We start from the raw sequence: 24,130 nt of genomic DNA, 5'->3' as shown, positions 1-24,130 counted from the left end.
CGTTCCCGCCCGGGCTGTCCCACCCAACCTCCGGTGTCGTTCGGCGAACACTGTCCCCCCACTGTGTCCGTTCCCTGGGGACGACCTGCAGCGACGGGCGGCGCTCGCTTCGCTGCGGGCCCTCCCGCTTTCGGTGGGGAGCGCTCTTTGGAGCACAACTCGAAATTGTTCTTACATCCCTCTTAGTGACTGTGTGGCGTCAAAGTTCTTCAGAAAGTCCAAGTTCCAAGTCAGAATTGGGATCAGGAGAGTAGGGAAAGTCTTCAGCAGAACACATGCTCCTTGCTTAAAACATGAAATAATGTTTTTCTTGTGATCTGCCCCATGGCCCCCAACATCCCCTTTGAGGTAAACCAGCGGGGTTTTGCCCGACTGTAACTTGCTTGTGTGTGTGGAGTTGCAGCCCCACACGTCACCCAAAGTCAAAGGGGACCCTCCTGCGGGCAAGTGCATCCATGCTGGTTTGGTGCCCCTGGAACGAAGCAATGTGTTTGGGGTTTGCAGCTTCTAACAGTTCTTATTTATTTTCAAATGTTTACATCCGGACTTGTATATGCTAACCTGGGCCTAGCCTCTGATTTATATATTCACTGTCCTACTTTTTTTGGTTTCTTTAAGGCTTGCTATTTAAAACCCACCCACGTTTTCATTTTCTGACTGTTTGGTAGCTTCAGAATTCAAATTAACGATGTGCAATGTTTTGTCAAATGACCTGTGGGCATGAATGCCAGCACAAATGTCTGAATAGCTACAATGCAAATGTGTAAATGCTCCCGAAATTCAACTCTGAAACTCAGCTCCTGAGAGAGAGCTGAGAGTTGATCCTCCCAATCTGGTGAGGTATGTGGTGAATAGAATGGAGGTAGTTCTGGTCCAATTGGTAGTATTATTAAACTGGCCAAAGTTTTGTCCTGTGAAGTTTGACTCCATATAAATAATGGATTGATTGAGGAGTGACAGCTGAAAAGGGGGTTTTCCTAAAGGTTTTCCTGTTTCTTTGCATTGTGTGTTACTATTATTAAATCAGTTCAATTTCTAGAGGGTACCCCTACCAGTGGTAAGTGTAGTTGTTGTACTTTTTCAAAGTGAGCTATTGAAGGTTACTTGATTTGTGCTAAAGCCAATAACAGGGTTAGAAAGAAAATTGCGGGGGGAGGGAGGTCTTGGGCTGTACGTCCCTTCCAAAGATGCCAGGTGGATTTTACCAAAATCCCCCAAGTGGCAAGGTTTCTTCTGGTAATAGTGTGTCAGCGATCAGGGTGGCCAGAAGCATTTCCAACTGTTTCAGCAACTTCAGGATTAATCATTAAAGTATTTTTGGAACAAATAATTCCAAGATACGGGATTGTGGAAGCAATAGACTCAGATAGGGGAACTCATTTTACAGGGAAGATCCTTCAAGGGGTTATGACTGATTTAGGAATACAATGCAACCTCCATATCCCTTGGCAGCCCTAGAGCTTGGGCTGACTTGGAAGAATGAATGGACAAATAAAGAAACACCTTTTGAAGCTGATGATAGATAGAAACTAAGATGCCATAGAAACTAAGATGCCATGGGTACAGCTCTTTCCACTGGCTTTGGCAAGAATCAGAGCCAGACCCAGAGGAGATAGTTCTCTCCCTTTGGACTGATGTTGGAATTCCTTACCCTTGTAATTCTCATCTTAGTGGGGAGGTGGAAATAGGTTATGTATATTTAAAGCAATGTGTGGCCAGATACTGTCTGCTCCATTCTGGGAGCTGCAGGAGCTGAAGCTGGGCCCTCTCTGGATAAGAAGAGATGGAAAAGCAAACCAGGGAAAGTTTAAATGTATGTTGAACCGTAGGGTATGGCTTCTGAAAGCTTGGGTTTTTTGTTGTTGAATTTGGAATATGTCATTTCTCTAAAGAAGAGCTTCATAAAATTATACTTGGAAGTGCAGAACGCCTGTCCTTAGAATCATGGGGATTGGTAAAGTTCTCCTAAACCTTTGATTTCACGAGTCATGTTTGGGTCATGTTTGCAGGCTGGAATTTCTTCAGTTTTGAGGGAATTTGAGGTTGGAAGTTCTTGCTTTATAAGTGCTTTCATTTAAATGCTTCTACAGGGCTGACAGGCATTATCACCTCTGGTGTGATCTTGGTAATTATGGATAGCAACAGGGCATCATTGTTAGAACTTGGTGCTAAATGAAACTGCTTTGATTAGTTGTAAATCCCTAAGATTTTTACAGTATTTTGAGGTGAATTTTCATCTTTATCGGTTTCAGTGCCCACGTAGGGGATCAGCAGAGGAAATTGAGTTGAGACTAATAGTTAACAATTTACCGTACATCATGGATTTTCGGTCAAGTGATAAAAGGCTGGCAGGAAATGAGAAATTGATATCTCAACTAAGAGTAAACATGTGTTAAGTGTAGCTTTTACAAGATTGTTTGATAAATTATAAATTGGTTTAGGCAGAGCACAGTCTGTACTGACATATTTTGGTTAGTTTGAAGCTGTTAACACCAAGGCTTGAAATAAGTTTATACATCTGGAGGCAGATCTGTGGCCGATGTAAATTGTCATAGTGCTAATGATGTTAATTGGGTTCCAGCACTTTATGCTGATGGAAGTCTGTAATAAACAGTGTTTTGTATTCTTGGAATGTGAGGCTGAGAAGCAGCTGGAATTATCTTGGAAGGTAACTAGATTTTTGTTAGGGAGGGTTTTAAGCAAAATAATTTTTTTTTAAGCTTAGTTGGTTGTTAGGTTTGAGATGAAACGTTCAAGTTATCTTGTTACTTTTTGAGAGATGTTGGAAGAGAGATGTTAGACCTTTGGGAGAGATATTACAAGTTTTGGGCCTAAATCGTGTTCTCATTCTTCAAAAGCTTTTGTAAAAGCTTCACTTTGGGCATGGTTTCCCTGATACCAGCAACACTGCTCTCATGGCACAGTCAGTGTGTGCAGCCTTGGATGCTGAAAAGCACGTAGGAATGTTTGTGCAGTGCTTTAAAGATCACCTGTCTAGAGAGTGAGAAATTATTTTGGTTTAGGTTATCTAAAAAAGTACTTCTAAAGCGTAGTGGCAGAGGGTCTGCCCAGCAGCACAGTCTGTGTTTGCTGAGGTGAAGCCAGACAAGCCCAGCAGCCTTGCTGCGCTGCATTTCCTAAATCCATGTTAGGGTTAGGCTTAACTGTGTTACTTTCTGTTGCAGATCCGTGTTTGTATATTCCCCGTTTTGCACACATGCTGGAGTTCGGGGATAAGAACCACGAGGTGTCTATGACGGCTCTGAGGCTGCTGCAGAGGATGAAGAGGGACTGGATGCACACCGGGCGCCGGCCCTCGGGGCTCTGCGGGGCGGGTACGTCCGAGCCTGGCCGTGTCCCTTCCCCCCTTCTCACTGGTGATATCCACCTTCCAGGGGTTTTGTTCTGTCAGGCATCTACAGATTATATAGGTCTTTATCGAAATAGTTTCTGAAACTATAACTTTATTTTTGCCCTTGCTCCTGCAGTACTTGCTCAGACACTTTGTAGTTTACAGTTTGAATTTTTTTTTTTTAAGCTCCTTTCTGGTGCTTTTCTTGCCCCCACTCTGCAGGCTCTAGCTGCTAAAAGGGTTTTTTTTTTTTTTGTCAGCTAAAATGACACCATTAGTACAAGCACTTTGATTTGTGTCTTTACACAGAGTCTTATGCAAGAAGTGCCCTCTTTGACCTGTTTTGTGAAACTCTTTTTCTCTCTTTCTTCATCTTTTTCCAAGATCCATTGCTGTCATGATGCTTGCATAAAACCTATGGGTTTGGGAGGGCCAGGTTAAAAGATAGTAGCCAGTGGAGTCAGAGTAATGAAGAGTGTAGGTAGTCACAGAGTTCATGTATGTGCATTATTTTATTTGAAAGATCTTACATGTTTATGCATGAATGAGAAGTAATGGTCAAACCTTTGAGAACCTAGGACTATGCAATTTTTTGACATTTCTAGCCCCTTTTTGTTAATAGTATTTGATTGTTGCACGTTGCTAAAAATTTGAGTATAGGCTATGGGAGATCAGTCTGCTCTTTGATGTGCTCCATGGGCTGTATCCACACGAGCAAGTAATTTAATTCAACAGACATGGATCAATAGATGGAAGCAGGTGGTGCTGAGCCCCCTCCATCCATCCATGCAATATGCAGCTCACGTGTTGGACTGTGGACTGGGTTTAGTTTGGTTCCCTGGCTGGAAATTAAGTCTATGCCACACATAGCTCAAATGACCAATTGTTAGTTCAGCCCTGATGTTCCTGTTAGGAGCACTTTAAACACATACCAGAATTGGAGCTCTGGTTTAGTTTCCTCTATGAAAAAGCACTTTTTTATGCTTAAAACTGCTCTGTGCAGTGAGCTGCTGTATGATGAGTAAGGGTGGTGCTTCAAAACAGAGCTGGTGCTCTGAATCAAGATCCCATGTAAATGCAACTGGTTATCTGGCTGTGTAAGAGGGTCTTGCAGGAGAGCACTTGGGCAGCAGCAAGGCAGGGATAGTAGTGGCAGCAATGAGGAGAGCAGCTTAGGCACATTCAGTGTTTGTCTGGAAATCTTTTTATTCAGGACATAATTCAGTGAGTCTTGCTAAAAAGATGGTAGCTGAAAATAAGTGATCATTGAAATATTCTTGGGCTGTAGATAACCATTGTTTCCCAAATGTTAAAGCACAGAATTTTTCAGGATGCAACTTGCACTCAGCTGAGTGGGTAGAAAGCAGAGTTTGTGAAGTCAGGTCCATCGCCGGTATTCAGGGACACAGCTGAGCGTAGGCATTTACAGCTCCTGAAGGCAAAGAGAGGGTATAGTTACCTGACTATTTTCTGCTTTTTTTCTTCAGGAAGTTTCCCTCTTTTTGATATTAACTTCCTCTGCTTGTTCTCTAGCTCTGCTAGTGGCAGCAAGAATGCATGATTTCCGACGGACTGTTAAAGAGGTCATCAGGGTGGTGAAGGTTTGTGAGTCCACATTAAGGAAAAGGTCAGTGCAGTCTTACTGCTTTTATCTTTGGTTTACAGTACTGAACAGTGATATAGTCTAAAATAAATGTATGTTGGAGAAAACCAGGTTATTTTTGTAAGTGCCATGAATCAAATAAATATTTGTTTTAGCTGGTCATTTTGAAGTACTAACACCTCACCTCTTATGTAAGGCCTCACATGCTCAGCAAAGATGGTAAGGAGCACTGTACCTATTTAACAGGTGAAGACTTGAAGGCAAAATAATGCTATGTCAGTAATATTCACAGTATTGTCATGTCCTCAGAAAAAAAATAATTTATTGATTCTCAAGGCTGACAGTCTACTGTGAGATTTTTTTTTCATTAATCCAGAAGCCAAGTGATGAAAAGTCTTGTCTTTAAGCTGTTATTGAACAGAACTTTTCAAAATATTTTGCTGAAGTGTTCATTTTTGGTAGTGTTGCACTGCTAATAAATAGAAGACAGCACAGTGAATCCAATTATAAGTTCAGTGAAGAATCCTCTGGAAGTGGGAATTTTCCAAGTACTTTTTGTGTGTTTATTTTTTTAAAGTAGTATTAGTATCAAGTAGTATTTTCCATAGTTTAATGATGCAGGCAGATACCCAGTTTCTGTCATTTTACCTTTGAAAAGTTGTAACATGCTCTTTCCCCATAGGTTGAGTTAAAAATGACCCAGCAGAAATGCCATGATTTCTGTTGCCCACAGCTGGAAGTTCTTCTAGCACCAATATATTCTGATATTTGTTCCCCCAGGGTCTGTCTTTAGAAAGCTTCCTTAGTGTCTCTCTTCACCTTGTTGGGATCAGCTTAAGCACATCCAACTGAGCATAATACTTGTTAAAAATATTCACTTATTAATTGTTAAAAATGTTTTTGTCCCAGGTCTTCATTGGTGGAACAAGAATGATGCTATTTTCCCACAATGCATGGGTAATATAGGGATCAATTCAAAGTGTTTTGAATGCTTCCAGGTACTACAAGTATAAGGATGGAGCAGTACCAATGCCACCTTTTTTCCTCTGGCCAAAAGGTCATGTGTTTCAGTTGTGCATTTTGTATGATTAATGAGTTATGCTCCATAATCTACTCCAAGATGCTTTGGTTAAATAGCTAAAGAGTTTGTACTTACTAAGAAAATAAGCATAATAAATTAGAGTTGGAAGGGAAATTAATTTGAGCAATTGTTTCAAGCGAGAAAATCTTACTTCAAAATTCATGCTTTGAAATGTTTACTCAAGTCACACACATCAACTGAAATGACAGCCTTATTTACTTTGACAGGGTAAACGTGACAGCTGAATTATTTTCAGGCAGCTATAATTACAACTATTTATCACGAATCTATAAATTTGATTGATGTTTTTCAAATAAGAGCACGTTATATAGTATTTAAGGGAGGCAAATAAAAAAAATACCTTTGAATAACTCTTTCTGCACTCTAGTTTTTTTCCTCTTCTTTCAAGAATTCCTTTCAAAATGCCATCAAATAGAATTTGTCTAAATGAATAAGAACTTATTTCACATTCTTAAAAATTCCTTTGCTTCTCAGTTTGATGTGCAGTTTTATTTCCTTTTAATTATAGTTACTCTGGTTGGTAAAGAGTAGCTGCTGTGTTTTATGAAGGTGTTGGATGCTGTGCTCACTGCTGATGGCTTTGCCCTGACAGCTCCAGAAGTGAAACCCAGCATGAGTCCAGATAATGCTGGCACTTCCAGCCTGCAGGTTCTGCTGTGTGGTTTGATTTAGCTCCCAGCTGCCTTCCTGGGGAAGTACAGACCATTGGAACCTGGGTTTGCTTTGGTGCCCATGGCAGAAATCTGCAAGGGAAGGTCCCACATTGTATGTGTTTGCCTGGGAAGGACAGGAATGTGTGGGTGAGGATGCAGCAACGATGCTCTTTAAGAAATCCTGATTGGGAATTCCTGGGAATGTTTGGGGAAGATCCTCAGAAAGGGGTGGCAGCCCTTCCCTGAGGAGGGCCCTGTTTCTGATCCTGGCAGTGCAGCTGGTGGGTCTGGATTAGTTCACCCTGTTGTCCATCAGCTAGAGAGCACCAAGCCTGCCTGCCTGGAGGCTTTCTTTGCTCTGAGATGAAGGAGTAGCTCTGGAGGAGGTTCACAAAAATGTGAGGTATCTCCAGGTCTCAAGAGTTCTTAATTTGGGCATCAATTTGGTTAAAAAGCAGTGCTTGTTTATTTTTAATGTGAGTGGGTTTTTGGTAATATTGGTAGAGAAAACTTTGAAGTCACTTTGCAGGGCCTTCTAGCTTTATGTTTTGAAGCACACAATTAAAATGTAAAGCTTGTTGCTGTTGTTGAAACCGAACTTATTAAATATTAATAAATGCACTGATAATTCTATCTCATTTCCAGTCTAATTGAAATTATATTAACTTATATATCACTTCATATATTCAAAGTACTGTACAAATATTAGCTAATTAGTCAAATTGTTATTTTCTATGTAATCATCCGTGGAGGTAGCAGAAATTAACTTTTAATAAACCCAGTCCTTTTATTTAGTTAAGTTCTCACATTTGTGCCTATGTTCAATGCACATGTCTTTGCCTCTGTATTTTTAACCTTTAAATACTTTGCCCCTTCATCTTTTTATTCACCTCTTGCATGATTTCTCTGTGTTCTACATTTTGTGTTACCTTCAGTAAAAGTAATTTTTGTGATACTTGTCCATTGTGCATTATCTAATACTGTGCAGTCCTTATGCCTGTTTGAAGATCTTAAACACTTCTTCCATAGAATTTAAAAAAAAATCAGCTTATCTTTCTTAACATTTGCATTTTGCTGCTTTGACTTGCTCACTTTATCTTTAAATTGAACTGGTTTTTTGCATAAAAAAATACTTCTTCTCAGTTCCATAAAGTACTGTCTGCTAAAAAACTTACTTGTGATGAACTTCAGCAGCAGTAAAGCTTCATTTAGAAGAAATTGGAACAAAAGGCCAGAATGGGTTTAAATAGCTTGGTTTTGCGGTGAGTGGTTTTTTCTCACAGCCTCATAGTGTGTTGGAAAGGAAGACAAGACTCTTTACAAAGGAGCTTCATTTACCAGTTGTAGATGCTGCAGGGACTTTCATAAATGGGGTCCTTTTCTTCTATCCTGGGGACCCTGTTCCAGCTCTTTCAATGACTGAGGTGATAATTTTCTGGGAAAATTAACAATTTGTGCTTAGAGATAAATGTCCTGAATGTGCTGCCTGCAGCTTTTCTTTTTTTTCTTTTTTTTTTTTTTTTTTTTTAATTTCTGTAATATGTGGCTGGCATGAACCTTGTGTCTGTCTCAAGCTGGACAGATGCCTGAGAGAGCAGGCAAAGAGAGAGGGGCTGTACATGAGTCAGGATGAGAAGGGAAGGTAACAGGGACATGGGCAGCTGTGAGGTGGCTGTGAGGTTGTTGTTATTCAAAACAGCAAAGCCCCATCAAGGCCAGGACAGAAGGGAAAGGTGTGTAGGAGTCAGAGCTGGGCTGTGATCCAAGTACAGCCATGCTAAAATTCTGTGGAGGGTATCCAGTGACTCAGAGAGAGCTGGCTGCCTGAGGGGTTTGACCGTGGAGGGGCTGAGGATGCTCAAAATGTCAGAGTCATGGCAAGAGGGCTCTTGCTTGAAGTGTGATGTGGAGAGAAGCATTTAGAACACCAGGAAATTTATTTCATGTAAAGGACCTGGTGGTGGTGTCTGCTCTGATCTGAGCTCAGCAACTGAGCAGCTCCTTTGCTGGCTGTCATAAGCTAAATTGAGAAATATCTCATGCCTCCAGTTCAGTCAATTCAAGTGGCTTGCAGATGATTTCAGAAACCTTTCTAGTATGGTGAGTAAAATACAACTTGATCCGTGTGGGCTGATACTGCATACCTTTGTAAGTTGGATGGTCTGGTTTAATTTAAAAAAAAGGTTTTATTTCTGAGGAATCCAATTTCACAGGCAATGTTCCTTTTTATAAATCCAGCTTCTATACAATTAGCAAGTTAATACATTAATTAGATTCCTAATATGTTTTAGTACATCATACTTAAAGATATAATTTCAAAATTATTTGGTGACTCTTACTTTTGGAACAATCAGTAACTTGTTTGCACTAACTCAGGCTTAGATCTTGTAAATAGTTTCCCTGTGTTTGATTTTCCTCATCTGAGTGGCTGTTGAGAAATTAAACAGTTATATTTTTCTTTTCCAGGAGATCATAGAGTGCTTTTGACAGACCACAGCAGAGGAACCATGCTAATGAAGCAGAAGTTTAAGGAATGCTAACACATTTTGTTTCATTAGCACAGTGTGAGCATTTGAATCAGAGGGGAAAAAAGAGCAAAAAATTTCTGGTGGTTTAGACTGACAGAATTCTGGGATGGCCAGAGAGGTGTTGGTGGGATTATCCAGGGGCTGATAGTGGGCCCAAAGTGTTAATGCAAGTTAACTCTGTGTGTAAGCATTTGTAGAATGAGAGCTTTAAAATTTGTGCTTATGAATTTGTGACAGTTTTAAATCTCTGTGTTGGTGTGAGTAAGTAACAGGAACTAATTCTAAAGGGTTCTTTATTTAGTACAATCTTTAGAGGTACCTGTTCTTAATACTTAGAGAAACATCAGAAAGTTGCCAGCAAATGAGCTCCATAAATTATCAGTCACCTATTAATTGGAAGTAAATGACTGTGTCTGTGCTCTTAGTCCATTGCAAAAAGAGGTGATGTGTATTAATGTTGGAAGTTGTATAAACGGAGAATATTTCTCTTTAACAGTTGCATTTGCCTGGGAACAGACAGAATAATTTAGCACAGCTTGGGTGATAAGTTGTAAGTTGTAAAACCACAGCAACTGAAACACTTCTGATTTTGTCCTTACCTTTAGTAATGAGGTACTCATTCATACAGGCTTAAAACTACCTTTTATATTACTGCAAATACATGTAAAATTTTATATATATAATGTTTATATATCAGGAGATTACTTTTCTATTTATTTACTTACTGTTGGCTGCTGGAAAACTTTTTGTTATGTCATGTAGGAAGCATTTAATAACTATTTCAGATATATGTTCTATATTAAGTATCACTTTTAGGGTATGTGTTTACATACTTCCATAAATATTCTAACAGACTGTTAGATTTGTAGCATAGAAATAGTGATGGTTTGAACACCAGTGTGAATTCTGAGCTTCTCTGCTGTGAGTGCACAGGTTTGGAGTGGCAGGAGGCACTGATGAAGGTTAAATTAAAACAGTGGGGGTGCTCTGCAATATTCTGGTTCTTCACTAAGACACAAAAGTGTATCCCTTACTTTTCCAGAGTCTGGAATTGTCTGAGGTGTCTGATCATCTATTTCTAGAATGTTTGTAGTTGATACGACAGTTCAGATTATGTAGATATCATGTAAGTTATTACTTATGGTTTTAATTATGTTGTTAATTTGGGAAAACTCAGGGGAGTTTAGTTGCTAGCACTAGTTTATCTTGCAATAAAGGTTCTTTTTCATATATTTCTGCTAACAGTGTGGCATATTCAGTTACTATTTTTCTAATCCACTGATAAAATACTTTAAGTACTTTAAAAAGACCTCTCACAACAGGTAGCTTAAAGGCTGATGGCTCAGGCTAAACCCCACATTCCCTCTTTAACAAAACAGCTCTCTCTGCAGCTGTAATTTGTTTGCCCTCCTGTATGGAGATAGTTCTGCTCATGCTGCCTGCTTTCTTGAGCTTGATGCTGATTGTGCATAGGCAGAAGGACACTGTGGCTGTTGTTCCTGAATAGTCTCTGCTTAGAAGTCCCTCTTGGGCTTTGAACTTGGGCTCCTGAAGGATTTGTGAGTTGGAGTCCAGAAGTCCTTGTTCTTTTGTGCTCTTTGTCACACCCCACTGCTGCAGAATTAAACACTAAACCTGAGCCCTTAGCTGCACACATGAGTCTGTTTTTTCCATCACTGCAGACTGGATTCTAGAGTCTCCACTGGAGGGTATCCCTGGAACAAAACAAAGTAAAAAGGACATTGCATGTAACTTCAAAATGATTGACCCATTTTCCCATATTGGGAGTTAAATTAAGGGTGAATAGAATTGGTGTACTGGTTTGTGCACAAAAGTGCCTTATCAGAAGCAGAGGTGTGGTTTTGTCTGTAAATGGAGGAAACAACAACTGTGGAATTTTTTCTTTGTAAAAAAGGGTTGGGGTTAGAGGCAGATGACACTAGGTTTTGGAAAAACTTTTCTCCCAAAGGAATTTTCTTGAAAGAGTTTGCTGTGAGAAACTGTAAGAGGACGGTTTATACTGGAAGTTGAATCTTAGCCTGAGCTTTAGTGGTTGCCTCTGCTTTGACTATAAATAGAAAGTCCTTGTCTGCCAAATTTCAGTTTTTAAAGCCTTTTTGAATTTGTGCCAAGGAAATAATATTTTAATTTGTATATCTGTTTATTTTCCCTCTGTCTGTGCATAACTTAAAGTGGCAACTCTTATTAGATTTTTTTAGGTTAACAAAAGTGAAATATGAACTTGGATAGCATTTTTATGTGGGACTTAAAAAATAGCTACAGGCTATTTTTTTTTCATGAAGCCACTCCCTTGCCCCTGAAATTATTGTGTTTATAATTAAGGTTGTGTCAGTTTTTCTTAACTGCCAAACTAATGTTGCTTTGTTTCATGTGGTGCAGACTGCTGCAGCATCAGTTTGTTGCCTTGGTGGCATGTGTCCAAACAGTGGATAAAATTAAAGAATGTTTAAAAATATGTAGACAGGATATCAGCCAATGTAAAATGTTGAGGCAGGCGAGTGGTTGGCAAACACAGGTATTTATTTATATCCAGTTAAAGGAGAAAATGTTGAGTGTGCAGCTTGCTCTCCCACGGAGATGATGCTCAAGCTGGGATCCTGACCGTCAAGGATGGTTCCTCATTTTGAGAGAAGGGTTAGAACCTTGGGGGCAGGACTTGAGAGAAGTGAAAAAATAACATTCTGCTCTAAATTTGCATCACCACCAGTCTGTGCTTAAACTGTGATGCTGGCAGCCCCCTCCTGATATGGTCAGCCCTGCCCTGCTTGACTTGGATCAGGACTGAGGAAAGGAGGGAGGGCAGGGCTGTGGGACTGGGTGCAGGTGGCCTGGTCAGATGGCTGAACCATGCTGTGCTGTGGGTTTGAGCTCCTTGGCAGTAACCATGATGTAGCTCTGCCCTGTCCTAGTGCAGCCACACTGAAGGTGTTGGGAGGGACCCATCCTGCCTTGTGTGGGAGCTGGGGCTTGGGGCTGCAGCTGGTGCCAGCTCCTGCTCACTGTCTCACTGCAGGGCTGACCTCTGATGGGTGCAGGGTACGTGACATCAATCAGGTGACACTGTGGGCAGGAGAGGGACAGACAGAGCCTGAGGTGTCTGCAGGGCTTAGGTGCTGGCACCCAGCATGGTCATCTTGTCCCCAGCCTGGCTTCGTGGGTTTTGCTCCTGGTGTTTTCCTGGCTGCTCGGCATGCACAGAGGTGGTGCTGCCTTGGTGGGGCCCTGGCAGCTCATCTCAGACTCAGAGCAAGTGTTGGATAAATAAACTGTGTGTTTTTGCCAAAGTGCACCTTGGCTTTTAACACTGGGAGGAGAGTGGTATTTTAATAGGGTGAGACTGGTTGGGAGGAGAGTCTTGCTGAAGTGGGGCTGCCTGTGAGTACATGATTCATTCGTGGAGAGATGGATGGCTGGTCTTTAATGATTGTGACTGGGAAGATCCATGATCCTCAAATGATACATGGGTTTGGCATTAAGTGAATCCTGAATTTAAATAATGATGATGATGATGATGATGATGATGATGATGATGATGATGATGATGATGATGATAATAATAATAATAATAATAATAATAATAGTGCCCTAGCCAGGTTTTCCCTCTAACCTGATAGAGGTGGCTCCCTCCTGGAAGGTGGGTAATGCATGCTGGAAGCCTGTTAACGCCAAGAAAGATTTCTGGTCTTTTAATTAAAAGCTGGGTGCTGCTGCTGCCAACAGCATCCTCCTCTCCTTTCCAATTTGATCTGAAAGAGAGGAGGAGGGAGCTGGTCCCTGGTACTCTGAGGGAAGGGTTTGGGCTGTCACTCACTCTTAAGTACATGGCTAATTTGGGGCTTTGTGGAGATGCTTGAATTCCAAAAGCAAGTCTAGTTTTCAGAGGCTTTCTTCTCCTCAGCAGCACTAACTCTGGCTGGTGTAGCCATGCATGGGCTTCGTGTGCTGCTTGCTGTTGGAGTCACACAGAGGTGCCTGGCTCTCTCTGAGCACTTCATGACATGAGATGCTGCCTGTGGCCTCTGGCCCCTGCTCCAGGAGTGGGATGTCTCCATGCAAAATGTCCTGCAGTTGCAGCCTACCTACACCTCTCCTTATGGGCTGTCTTGTCTTGCTTCTCACTTTATAAAGGAAGAAACACAGAGACTGATGAGGATATAGTAGGAGAGTGTGGCCCCGTGCTCCTGACTTTGACCCTGGTGTTGGCTAGAAACTGAATTTCTGTCCTGGAGAAAATTCCCTCTTCAGAGAGACTTTTATTGCAACCAGAGGTAGTGGAGAGAACTGAGGAGAAAACCACAACTGCTTTTAGGGGGAGAGTAATGCAGAAAGGTCCCGTGCTGAGAGCAGCAAATCACCATTTTTAGTTCCCTAGCTTTGCAGATGGAAGCTGTTGTCAGCTCTGCTTCCTCTGAAAGATGGGAATATTCCAGTGAAGCAGCTGCAGACCCATCATTGCCATTTTCCCATGGAAAATGTTGATATTATTAAAAGGGCACTTTCTGTCAGAGAAGCATTCTGCCAGACGTTTCCTGACCTGGCTTTGTACTTAACCTTTGTCTCATTTTCTCCATCTGTAAAATGGATGTGCTTATTCCCAGCCACCTGTATAAAATGCTGGTATTTGTGGATTAAGTTATGACCACGTGGTCTTATTTAAGATTGAATTCCTGTGAAAGATTCATCTGCTTTCATGGCAATTCCCCATGGAGCCAGTCCAATCTCTCACATAGGTAGGAACTTTAAAAATGCAAACATTAAACAAATCCAAAGTTTATTATTGTCAAATTATATTCATCCATCTATTTAATCTGTGTGATGTGCAAATGATCAATTTATTTTACCACTGCTTCTGTGTGTCCTGAGAAGATTATTTCTTGTCCCTCTTCCAGCTTGCTGAAGAGATGTTACTTTAACATTTGCTTTGTGTAAATTAATCATGATGACATATCAGCAAGATTTTTGAGAAACTCCTAAACCAGGATGACAGATATTTTATTTGGTGAATCCATTTTGTTGTTGCTGTTGATAACAAAAGGACCAAGAGGGGAGGAATGAGCTGTGCTTCTTGTCTTAGTTTTGTCTATACTTAATTGACTGTAGAGGCTGCAGTATTTCTGTTCAGTCTTTGTTCATCAAAAAAAAAGTATGTTACATACTCTAATAAATCAAAAGGTAATTTGGGGTATGAAAAGATACCTTTTTTTGCAGCAGATGAAACAATTAGTAGCACTTCAGTTTTAATGTAGTCTGTGTTTGAGCCAGAGCTGCTAAGGATGGCATGTTCATTCCATAGCTTGGCAGTTTGCAAATTGTGTTACTTTCAAAGGAGTTCTTATAGATGTTTTGGTCATGTGCTGTGTGCTTTGGTAGGCTGACAGAGTTTCAAGATACACCAACCAGTCAGCTGACCATAGATGAGTTTATGAAGATTGACTTGGAGGAAGAATGTGATCCTCCTTCGTTTACAGCTGGTCAAAAAAAATTGAAGATACAGCAGGTAAATTCTGAATTGGATGCTCTCTGTGGTTCTTTCCTTTCTCCTTCCTCTGTGCATTCCCTTTTGAATTTAGTTAATGCTAAATCCTAACTGACCAGCCCTTGGTAAGATGTAGTACATTTATTTTGAGGTTCTTGAGACAGGGATGAGCATTAGTGCATATGGTACCCATTAACTAAAGATATTTTTTTTGTTTATTGGCAAAGGAATAGTTTCCCAATTAAAAATGTTATGGGATTAGAAACCATGCACTGTTTTTAAGGTGATACCTGTGGTTAGGAGAAATGCCATTACAGAGAACTTTTTTAAAATAAATATGAAAACAATAACCCACTTACTTTAATTAAACTGCTGGTGGGTTGTGTGGTACAACACCCACTTCCACAGAGATTAGTTCTCATGTGACTTAATTTCTTTACAAATCATGAACTAAAGCTGGCAGCAGAGGAGAAGATTTTACTGCTGCCCTAGTAAATTCTTGTATTATTGGTTTGTTGGGGTTTTTGCTTGTTCTAACTGTGCTATCGTTTAAAGGTCTGTAGGGGTTTCAGTGATGTTCTCAAGAGCCAGCCAGATGCTGTAGGTCAGAGCTTCACTCTGCTATCACCAGTTTGCTCTCTCTGGTGTGGGCACTCCAGTCTCAGCACTGTCCTTGCACTTCTCACATCTACAGGCACAGTCACAGGGTCTGACTGCTGGAGAATGAGGCCTTTTATTTACAGCTTGCAGACTGGAGGCTCTTTTTGAAGTATAAAGATGGGGGAGATAACATTTTGAAACTGGTCAGTGTTTTGAGACCTGTCTGTCATGCCTGTCTGACACTACAAAGTAATTTCAGTGGCAATTCAAAATCTGCTTATGCTTTTGAAAAACCCTGCCTTTCTCTGTCTCTGTGTACAGCTCACAAACAGTTTAAAATTGTGCATGTTTTTTTAGTAATTTCATGTTTATTTTGTCTATTGTCATTTCAGCTTGAAAAGGCATTATCAAAAAAGCTGGAGGATTTTGAAGGTATGAATTGTGTTTAGTGTAACATATCACTCATTTCTTCAATATTGCATCGATGATCGCTGAGTTTTATTTTTATTTCAACACCACAGGAGAAATATCGAGCTACCAAGATGAAATAGAGAGTGAATTAGAAAACTGCAGACCAAAAGCAAAAGGCATATTTGCAAATTTCACTAAAGATGGTAAGTCTATAAAGTCTTATGACTCCTTAAATAGTATTGAGCTCAGATCTGGCAGTCTGGAGTGAATGAACGTTGTGGTGATAAATGTGATCATATATATGCCTGCATAGTACAACATCTCTTGCGCTGGGGTTCTCTCTGCCAAATAGGTGGTTCATAAATCAGTCTTCAAAACAACCACATTGTTCATTGCAGGGATAGTTCATTAATGATTTCAGTTGTTTTTCTTTCCTGGTGCAGTATAAGCTTGGCATTGGCACCTGAGAATGTTTCTTTTTATCACTGAAAGTGCAGTGGACCAGTATCTAGACCCTTCTGTCGCCAAATTCCCCAGTTGACTTCCCATATGGAAGGGCTTTGTGCTGGTTTAACTGGCTATTTTTAATTTGTAATTATACCAGGAAATAGCTGACTTCTCTCACAAAGCCCTTTTACCTAATATGATAAGATGATGCTTCTATTTTAAATGGTGACTGTAGTCACAAAAATACATTTTAATAGTCAAGGTAATGAATTTGAAGAGCATCTGGAAACTCCATGTATTCATACACTGAACGAAAATATTGTGTATTTCTTTTACAGATTTCCTCTTAAGATTTTTATTCTTTAAGTGAGCGCCTCTCTATTTATTTAGTTTCTGTAACAGATGGTATGCAATGATCTGTTGGGTTTTTTCCCCTTACAGATTCTATAGAAGATAATGCCTCTAGCATTTTTGGAGAGGAGGAGGCTGAAGATGAGGAGCTAGAAGCAGCTGCTAATCACTTAAACAAGGACTTTTATGATGAACTTAATGAGAAGGATAGAGGTAAAAGAAATGAAGATGGAGAATGCAGAAATGGAAGTGAAACTCTTGTAAGACCCCCTGCACTGGAATCCTTGCTTGGCCCACTGCCCACTGCTGCTAGTCTTGGCATAACAGAGTCCATCAAAGAGTGCATATCCACAAAGGACCAAGAGCCTGGTGAGTAGGAGTTCAGCTCAGAGCAGAAACTGGACACAGGCAGCCAGCTGTGGGTTTGTTGTGTCATTTCCATGTGTTTTGTTGGTTACTGTGGTAGCAATTCCGTGAATTGCTGAGAGGTCGGGGTACAGGAGCTGCGAGGCTGGATGGGACCTGTGGTCTTGGTTGTTGATGTGGTTCAACACAACCTGGAAGCTTCTGGAAGCTGCAGGAAAATCTGGGGTGTCTAATTATTTTCTGAAGCCTGAGAATGTGTATCTCTTGGTTAAGTTGATAGTTGATTTGCAGTCATATGATAGCTGATGGGCATATTTCAAGCCATGCACTCTCAATTAGTAAATTGGAGGAAGCAGATTCCTGTAAATATGACTGGAAATTAAAACCCAAGTATGAAAATCTTAGATCAAGGCAGACTTCCTCAGGAGACATTTTGCTGGAATCAAACATGATGCAGTCTGATTGAGAGTCTCTGGAAATGGCAAACATTTAAAATGTTTGCAAGAGGAAATAACTGTTTTATCCTTTTTTCTTTGATACAAACTTCAGTGTGTATTGTGCTGGTTTTGCTCCATTTTTCTTAAAACCCACAGATCTCTTTGCATCATACAGCTCTGTGTAGCACAGTGGGAGCAGGACTGATCAACTAAAGAAGCCAGTTTTGCCAGAGCCAGTGTTGCAAACAGTCAGTCATCCAGGCAGGTTTGTTTGTGTTTTCTCACACATGCTTGAACTTTAGGGAGACAGCATTTTTTTTTAAATTCCTTTTGCGTCTTAATGACTCTGAAAAAAACATATCGAAGGGGCATTTTATTCTTTATCACAGTTAATTTTTCCATCATAAGACACACCCATCTGAATCTGTTTTGTCAGCTTTCTTGGAGGTCTGTGCTGCAGAACATTTTGTTATCCAAACTGTTGTGATGATGATTTCTGTTCAACAGTAGATGAACTGAACACATTCAGATTTTTATTACGTTACTGTTCAGTCTCCAGAAACACAGCAGGATGATTGCATGTTTTTATTTTGTACAAAAAAATTCATATAGAAACAGTTGAGTGGCTTTGGTTTTGTTTTAATTACAATTAAGAAAATGGATGGCTCATGGCTTGTCTCTCTCCTGGAAATCAGCAGTTTGTGTCGCAGAGAGGTCAGTCATGGCTAGAAGCTGTTGTTGTCTGGTTGGCCAGTGACCTGTAAAAAGGAGTTCTCAGTGATGGACATTTCTCAGCTGGCATTGCTATTGACCATTTTAATGGGCAGGCTGAGGCCTGAGTGTAAAGATGAAGCTAAGCTGGTGTAGCCAGGGAGGTTCCTCTGAGCTGGGCTGCAGGCAGGTGGGCAGGAGAGTGCAGGGCTGCTCGTGCCATGGCTTGTCTGCCTTTGCTGTTTGTTTTCTTGCAAAAGTGGAGGATGTGCCAAATGAACTGAATTTCGAAACCAAGCAGGTTTCAGTATGTTCACTCTCTTCTCCTGCATCTGAGAAATCACTGCAGGTGTTTGAACAAGTACTTATTTTCTTAACATGTTATGAAGCACATATGCAAAATTACTGTTTTGTTTTCATTTTGATTATAGATCCTGCCCCAATCTTTGTTGGATCTGGAGTTTTTCTTTGGGTGGTGAGGAGGGTGTTTGAAGGACTTTTGGGTGGATTTCTTTGTTGTTTTGTTTCATTTTGGTTTTGTGACTCTGGTAATGTCTTTTAACAATTTAGAAGTTTTGTGTTACGTCCAATTCACTTTGGTTATGCCTGTACTGCAGGGTAGTCAATCTGGGTGCAGTTCCCAGTCTCCAGGCCCTTGCCATGAGGTGCCTGTGTGGTGTGGGTGCATCCCAGTGGTGTGTGCATCATCCCCCTGGGGACCTGGTTTTCTTTGGGAAATCATCTGTGCTCAGGAGCAGTAATGGAACCTTGTCTTTTGGGTGAGTAGGAACCAGGTCTGGCAGACAGGTTGGGAGGTACACCTGGCTTGCAGTTGGCATGTTATTATGCAGAATAAAGAAAACCTCTTGTTAGGATGCCTCATGTTGGTTACCTTTGTGTCATAGCTCTGAACTTGATGAAAACCAGTGTGGATGGTTGTGGCACCTCAGGCAGTGTTGTTGAGTTCTGCCTCATAGCTCTGGGAAGTCTGGAAAGGTGGTATTTTCTTCTGTCAGACCAACTGGTACAGTTGTAAAACTTTGACATTTTCCAGGTTTGGGGGCCCTTTTTCAAGCCTGAAAAAGAAATGACAGTTTTTAAAACTAAATACACAGGATGAGAGCAGTTGCTCAGAGTTTAAATTGAACTAGCACAGTTTTAGATTGTCTTGAAACAAAAGTAGTTGGTAAGTGTGGAGGGAGGAGGAAAAGCTCACAAGATTCCCTGCATTTATCCTGTGTGTTTGAATTTGGTTTAGTGCAGTTTATAATGTGACTTGCAGCTGGCCATGGCTTTGCTGTGGTAGTTCATGTTCCAAGATCTGAGTCCACTGGAGGAGGGAGAGTGCTGTCATAGCACTGAACTCTGAAAGTGATGTTTTGGTCCTTCTCCACAGCTGTGTAAGTTGTAAATCAGGAACTTTTCCTTCCCTTAGCCCTCTCCAGCCCTGAGTCATCTCTCACTGTGTGGGTCAAGCTGGCTGGAGACCTTATGGGGATGATTTTGTATCTCCTGCTGGACTCCCTGTGTTGTTGGATGGGTGAATCATGTCCAGCCAGTTCAGCAGTTGGAAGCAGCATGCCTGGTGCTGCATGGTGAGGGTGCCCAGCAAACTCTTGTGGTGATGTGCTGCAGACAGGGCAGGTGGCTCCTAAACAGGAGCTCAGCAAACAGGTGCAGTATGTGCAATGTTTGGCCTCCTTAAGTGCAGGGTATCTCTCCTCCTCTCTGTAATGATCTTCCTCAAAAAACCTCTGCTGCAGGTACCTTCTACAAAGTCTTTTCATTTGGCTTTGGCATGTGGTAATTCAGTTTATAATTGCCTACATCAGCTGCTTTGGGAAATCCTGCACCTTTGTGCTGCAGTGGCAGCAGTAGCAGGTTTTTCACAGACTGCTTATGTGGATAAGACTTAGGTGCAAAGCTGAAATATTAGGAAAAAGTAAGTGTATTTTTGCTCCACTTAAAATTGATATTTGTGCAGTGTGAGCTTGTCTGTATGAATGTTTTATGAAAAGCACAGTATTTTAACAAATTTGCATTACAAAGACAGCATGTAAGGTACCAGGTAATGAGTCTGAGGCAGTAAAGTGCTTAGAATAAACACTGCATTTGACTGTTTTTTCCTACAAAGTGTATTAATTTGCAGAGACTTTAAGCTGAAAACTGTTTCAGTCTTTGCAAACTATTTCTCTCTTATTCTTCACGATAAAAGTGCTTTATGGTGAGATCTCAGTTTCAGAGATGGAGACCAGGTACATCAATCTGTCCATTTTTCTGGCCATGCAGCATCCCAGCATCCTCTCTACACTCTACATACTCTTTCTGATTCTCAGTTCCTTCAAAAAAAGTGCACCATTTTTTTTAGGAGACTATCATGGAGTTTGTTCTCAAGAAATAACATCCTTTGGTGTGAAATTTCTCTCTGCAATTTATTTTATGTGTCTTTTATACCATTTCAAATATTTTATCATCTTTCTTGGTATTTCTGACATTTTGCTGTTTGCTGGCTGTCACCTTGTCCTTCCCACACTGAGCTGTACACTGCCAGTTCATCTCTTGCCACACGAAGAAAACGTTTGATAATAGCAGAAACACAGGTAAAATACAGGGTGTAAATTACCAAATTACTTTCTATAACTTCCCCTTCATAATCTAGGTAAGGTTTGAGACCTGATTTATGTTTTGTTTTGAGTCAAAATTCACATGCAGTCACTCAGGGCAGTAATTTCAAGTAAAGTGTGTGTGGTGGGTGGTAACGTGCTCCTGCACGTCCCCATGAAAGCAAGCAGCTGTAGCAGTGAGCAATCTCTGTGCAAGTACCATCTTGTGCCTGCTCAGGCACCCTGCACTCACTCCTGCTTCACAGAGAAGACATGGGGAAAGCTTCACAATTAGCAGTTTGTTCATTTATTGCTCCTCGTATTTACGCCTCCGTTACTGCTGCAAGTGTGATCTGGCAGGGCTGGGGTTGAAAGATTTTGCCATTGATTTCTGGGGGTGTTAAAGGCCCCATGCAGGCAGTGCTCATTGATTGTGGTCCTTGACCCTCTGTACCAGTCTGTTCAGCTTCTTGCTCGAGGAGGATGTGAAAAATGGCTAAAGGTGATCTGGTATGAGGTGGGGATGGGCTCATCCTCCTGGTTCTTACTCTTGTCTTCTGCATTTCATCCCCTGCAGCTGCCAGCTCCCACCTCATACTTCATCCTGGCCTTGGGGTTTCACCAGTCCTTCTGTGAGCAGATTCAGCTCTCTTGCCCAGCAAGAAGAACACGTGTGTGTTCTATCCTCCTCCTTTTTTTGACAGCAGTAGATGACCAGTGCCAGCAGCACCATGGGCAGGGGAGATTGCAGAAATGTGGCATTTCTGGCAGGGTCTGAGCTGCCTTGGAAGGATGCTTGAGGGTCTGCAGGCAGGTGCAAGGAGAGTTGTTGACCCCACCTGGGATCCCAGCATGGACTGCAGGATGGTGAGCAGCAGCCTCACTGCTGGTGCTGTTGTTGCTCCATCAATGGTTGGGTGTTGGATCCCTCTTTGTATTGATTTCTTCTTCCTGCATCCTTTCTTCCTTGGATTTTGTCTGAACACATCAGTGCCAACTGCTTGGAAATGTATAAATGTATATGTTACATACAAAAGATTGTTCAATTGTTTCAATTGTTCAAACTTGAGAACAGATGGGTTAGGGGAGGCTTGTCACCATGTTCCAGTACTTTAAGGGTGGCTACAGAGAGGATGGAGATTCATTTTGTGCAAGGAGTCAAATGGAAAAGACAAGGGGTAATGGGTGAGATTTTGATTGGACAGAAGAGAAAATGTTTTCATGGTGAGATCATCCTTTGGGTTAATCTCCCCAGGGAAGTGATGGACACTCCAAATAGGACACTGATAAGATTTGCCTGGACAGAGTGCTGGGCCATCTTGTGTAGACTATGGGAAGTTGGCCCGGATGATTCTTAATATCTCTTCCAACCTGTTATTCTCTGATTCTATGATATAATCAGTAGAGAGAACATTAGGAAGCCCTACTACAAGTAATTGCTGCATACATGAGAAATAAAGCTGCTGAGTTTAGTGCCAATTGTGTTGCATACTGAAGGGACACTTGGTCATCAGTGCAAGAGTGCATGTCCCCATCCTGATTGCACTTCTGGCCTCGGGCTTCAGCCCCCCCATTGCTTCAGTGGTTTTATGCCCCACCTGTGGAAATGAGCCCTGTGCATGACCTGCTTGGTGCCACCTTCCTTGTGCACAGCCTTCCAAGCACTTTGAGGGTTTGATCTTTGTCTCTGTGTGCCGTTTGCTCACTGGAAAATATTTTCTGTGGCAGGACTAGCTCTTTCCCAATTCCAAGATCTAAACAATAAAAACCTTGGTACAAGCTGATCTTTCTCCTCTGGCCTGTGTGTGCCTGTGCTTGGCAGACTTGATAGGCTGTATCCCTGATTGAGCCTTCATTACGCCGTTAATGAGATGTGAAGAGCTTGCTGCAGCCAGCACGGTAATGCAGGACCACCAGCTGCTTTGAGTGCAGTTTTTTGATACCTGGAGTCTTGGGTGTGAATTACAGATGACAGGATTTTCTTACTTGGCTCTGTATGTCACTCACACTGCACTCAAAAGTAGTGTGTGTGTGTGCGTGTCTCACTCCAGAATCTTGTGCGTGCTTTTTCCTGCAGGATCTTTGCATTTCATTAAGGGATAGGAATGCCATAAATTCATTCCATATTCATGCCTTGAGTAACTAGAAAGGTTAAGGGCTGAAAACTAATCATAGAGTTTGGCTGAAGGATTTTTAAACAAATTTAGAGAGGGGTTTTGGAGAGAGACCTGCAGTTTGTTAGAGCCATCAAGGGGATAAATTTGAGTGAAAGCATAAGCTGGATCATGTGAATACATTTTTATAGAATTTGTGGCTGTTTTAGGAATTTTCCAAAGGATTTGGTTGTCAATACAGACACTCCCTATAGGAAAATTTGTGTCATTTTTATCAGAAGTCTTGGTCAAAGTGCCCTTGAGTAATGGGTGCTGGGGTCAGGAAAAGATACTGAAAATTTGGGTTCAGGTTCCTGAGCCAAATGAAGAAGACCCATCTGTTAAACCTTACTTGGCTATGTTGTCTGTAAATAAACACCTGGCTGACCAGCCAGCTGTCCTGTTAGCCCCCTCCTACCCCAACTGTTTTAGAGCAGAGGGTCTTCCTTCTCCTTCTCCTTCTCCTTCTCCTTCTCCTTCTCCTTCTCCTTCTCCTTCTCCTTCTCCTTCTCCTTCTCCTTCTCCTTCTCCTTCTCCTTCTCCTTCTCCTTCTCCTTCTCCTTCTCCTTCTCCTTCCCCTTCCCCTTCCCCTTCCCCTTCCCCTTCCCCTTCCCCTTCCCCTTCCCCTTCCCCTTCCCCTTCCCCTTCCCCTTCCCCTTCCCCTTCCCCTTCCCCTTCCCCTTCCCCTTCCCCTTCCCCTTCCCCTTCCCCTTCCCCCTTCCCCTTCCCCTTCCCCTTCCCTTCCCCTTCCCCTTCCCCTTCCCTTCTTGCCTTCTTTCTTGCCTTTCTGCCTTCTAGTTTTCTGGTTTGTTGGTTTGATAAAATTCTGGTCTGGAATGGGGGATATTAAAATCCTGAAAGATTTTCCAGGCTTAGAATTTTTTTTCTTTTTTTTTTTTTTTTTTTTTTGCCTGCTGTGTTGTGACTGCAGTGTCTTTTCTGTCTTGAATTTCTCTAATAAAAGCATGGTGGAAAATGAGCTTTATTTTCAGTTTGAGCAGTGTAAAAGCCTTGCATTGCTCTTTGATGAGTCCAACCAGCCTCTCAAGCCCTCATCCTCCCTTGCTTGAGGGAAAATAGGGCAAAAAACTGCTTTTTCCTCTGGCTGCTTCAGCTGGCTGCTGGCCACGGGCTCTTTGGAGGAGGAGGTGGCAGCAGGGCTGTGTCTGGCTTGGAGAGGTTGGATGTGTGGAAAAGGGGCTCTGTGGTGTCATTCTGTGTGAGATCACTGACATGTGTGTGCTGTGGCACTGATCCTGCTTTAGTGGGGCAAGGAGAAGCAGCCAGCCCCAGCAGGTTTTTTTATCCATTGTTTT

General features: G+C 41.7%; 1 protein-coding gene across 1 annotated transcript in view; it reads left to right on the top strand.

The window, feature by feature from the left end:
* Window positions 1-24,130, top strand: part of BRF1 (BRF1 RNA polymerase III transcription initiation factor subunit) — a 172,004-nt gene that overhangs the window by 83,192 nt on the left and 64,682 nt on the right. Inside the window, exons 6-11 of the mRNA XM_009101684.4 lie at window positions 3,186-3,335; window positions 4,886-4,979; window positions 14,630-14,756; window positions 15,728-15,767; window positions 15,857-15,949; window positions 16,635-16,913. Of these exons, the coding sequence (XP_009099932.2) occupies window positions 3,186-3,335; window positions 4,886-4,979; window positions 14,630-14,756; window positions 15,728-15,767; window positions 15,857-15,949; window positions 16,635-16,913 (783 nt within the window). The remainder of the gene's footprint in view (window positions 1-3,185; window positions 3,336-4,885; window positions 4,980-14,629; window positions 14,757-15,727; window positions 15,768-15,856; window positions 15,950-16,634; window positions 16,914-24,130) is intronic.

This window comes from Serinus canaria, chromosome 5 (assembly GCF_022539315.1).
Source record: "Serinus canaria isolate serCan28SL12 chromosome 5, serCan2020, whole genome shotgun sequence".
NCBI classification, from domain to species: domain Eukaryota; kingdom Metazoa; phylum Chordata; class Aves; order Passeriformes; family Fringillidae; genus Serinus; species Serinus canaria.
The sequence above is the reverse complement of the archived record's forward strand: the minus strand, read 5'-3'. Positions and strand labels throughout refer to the sequence as shown.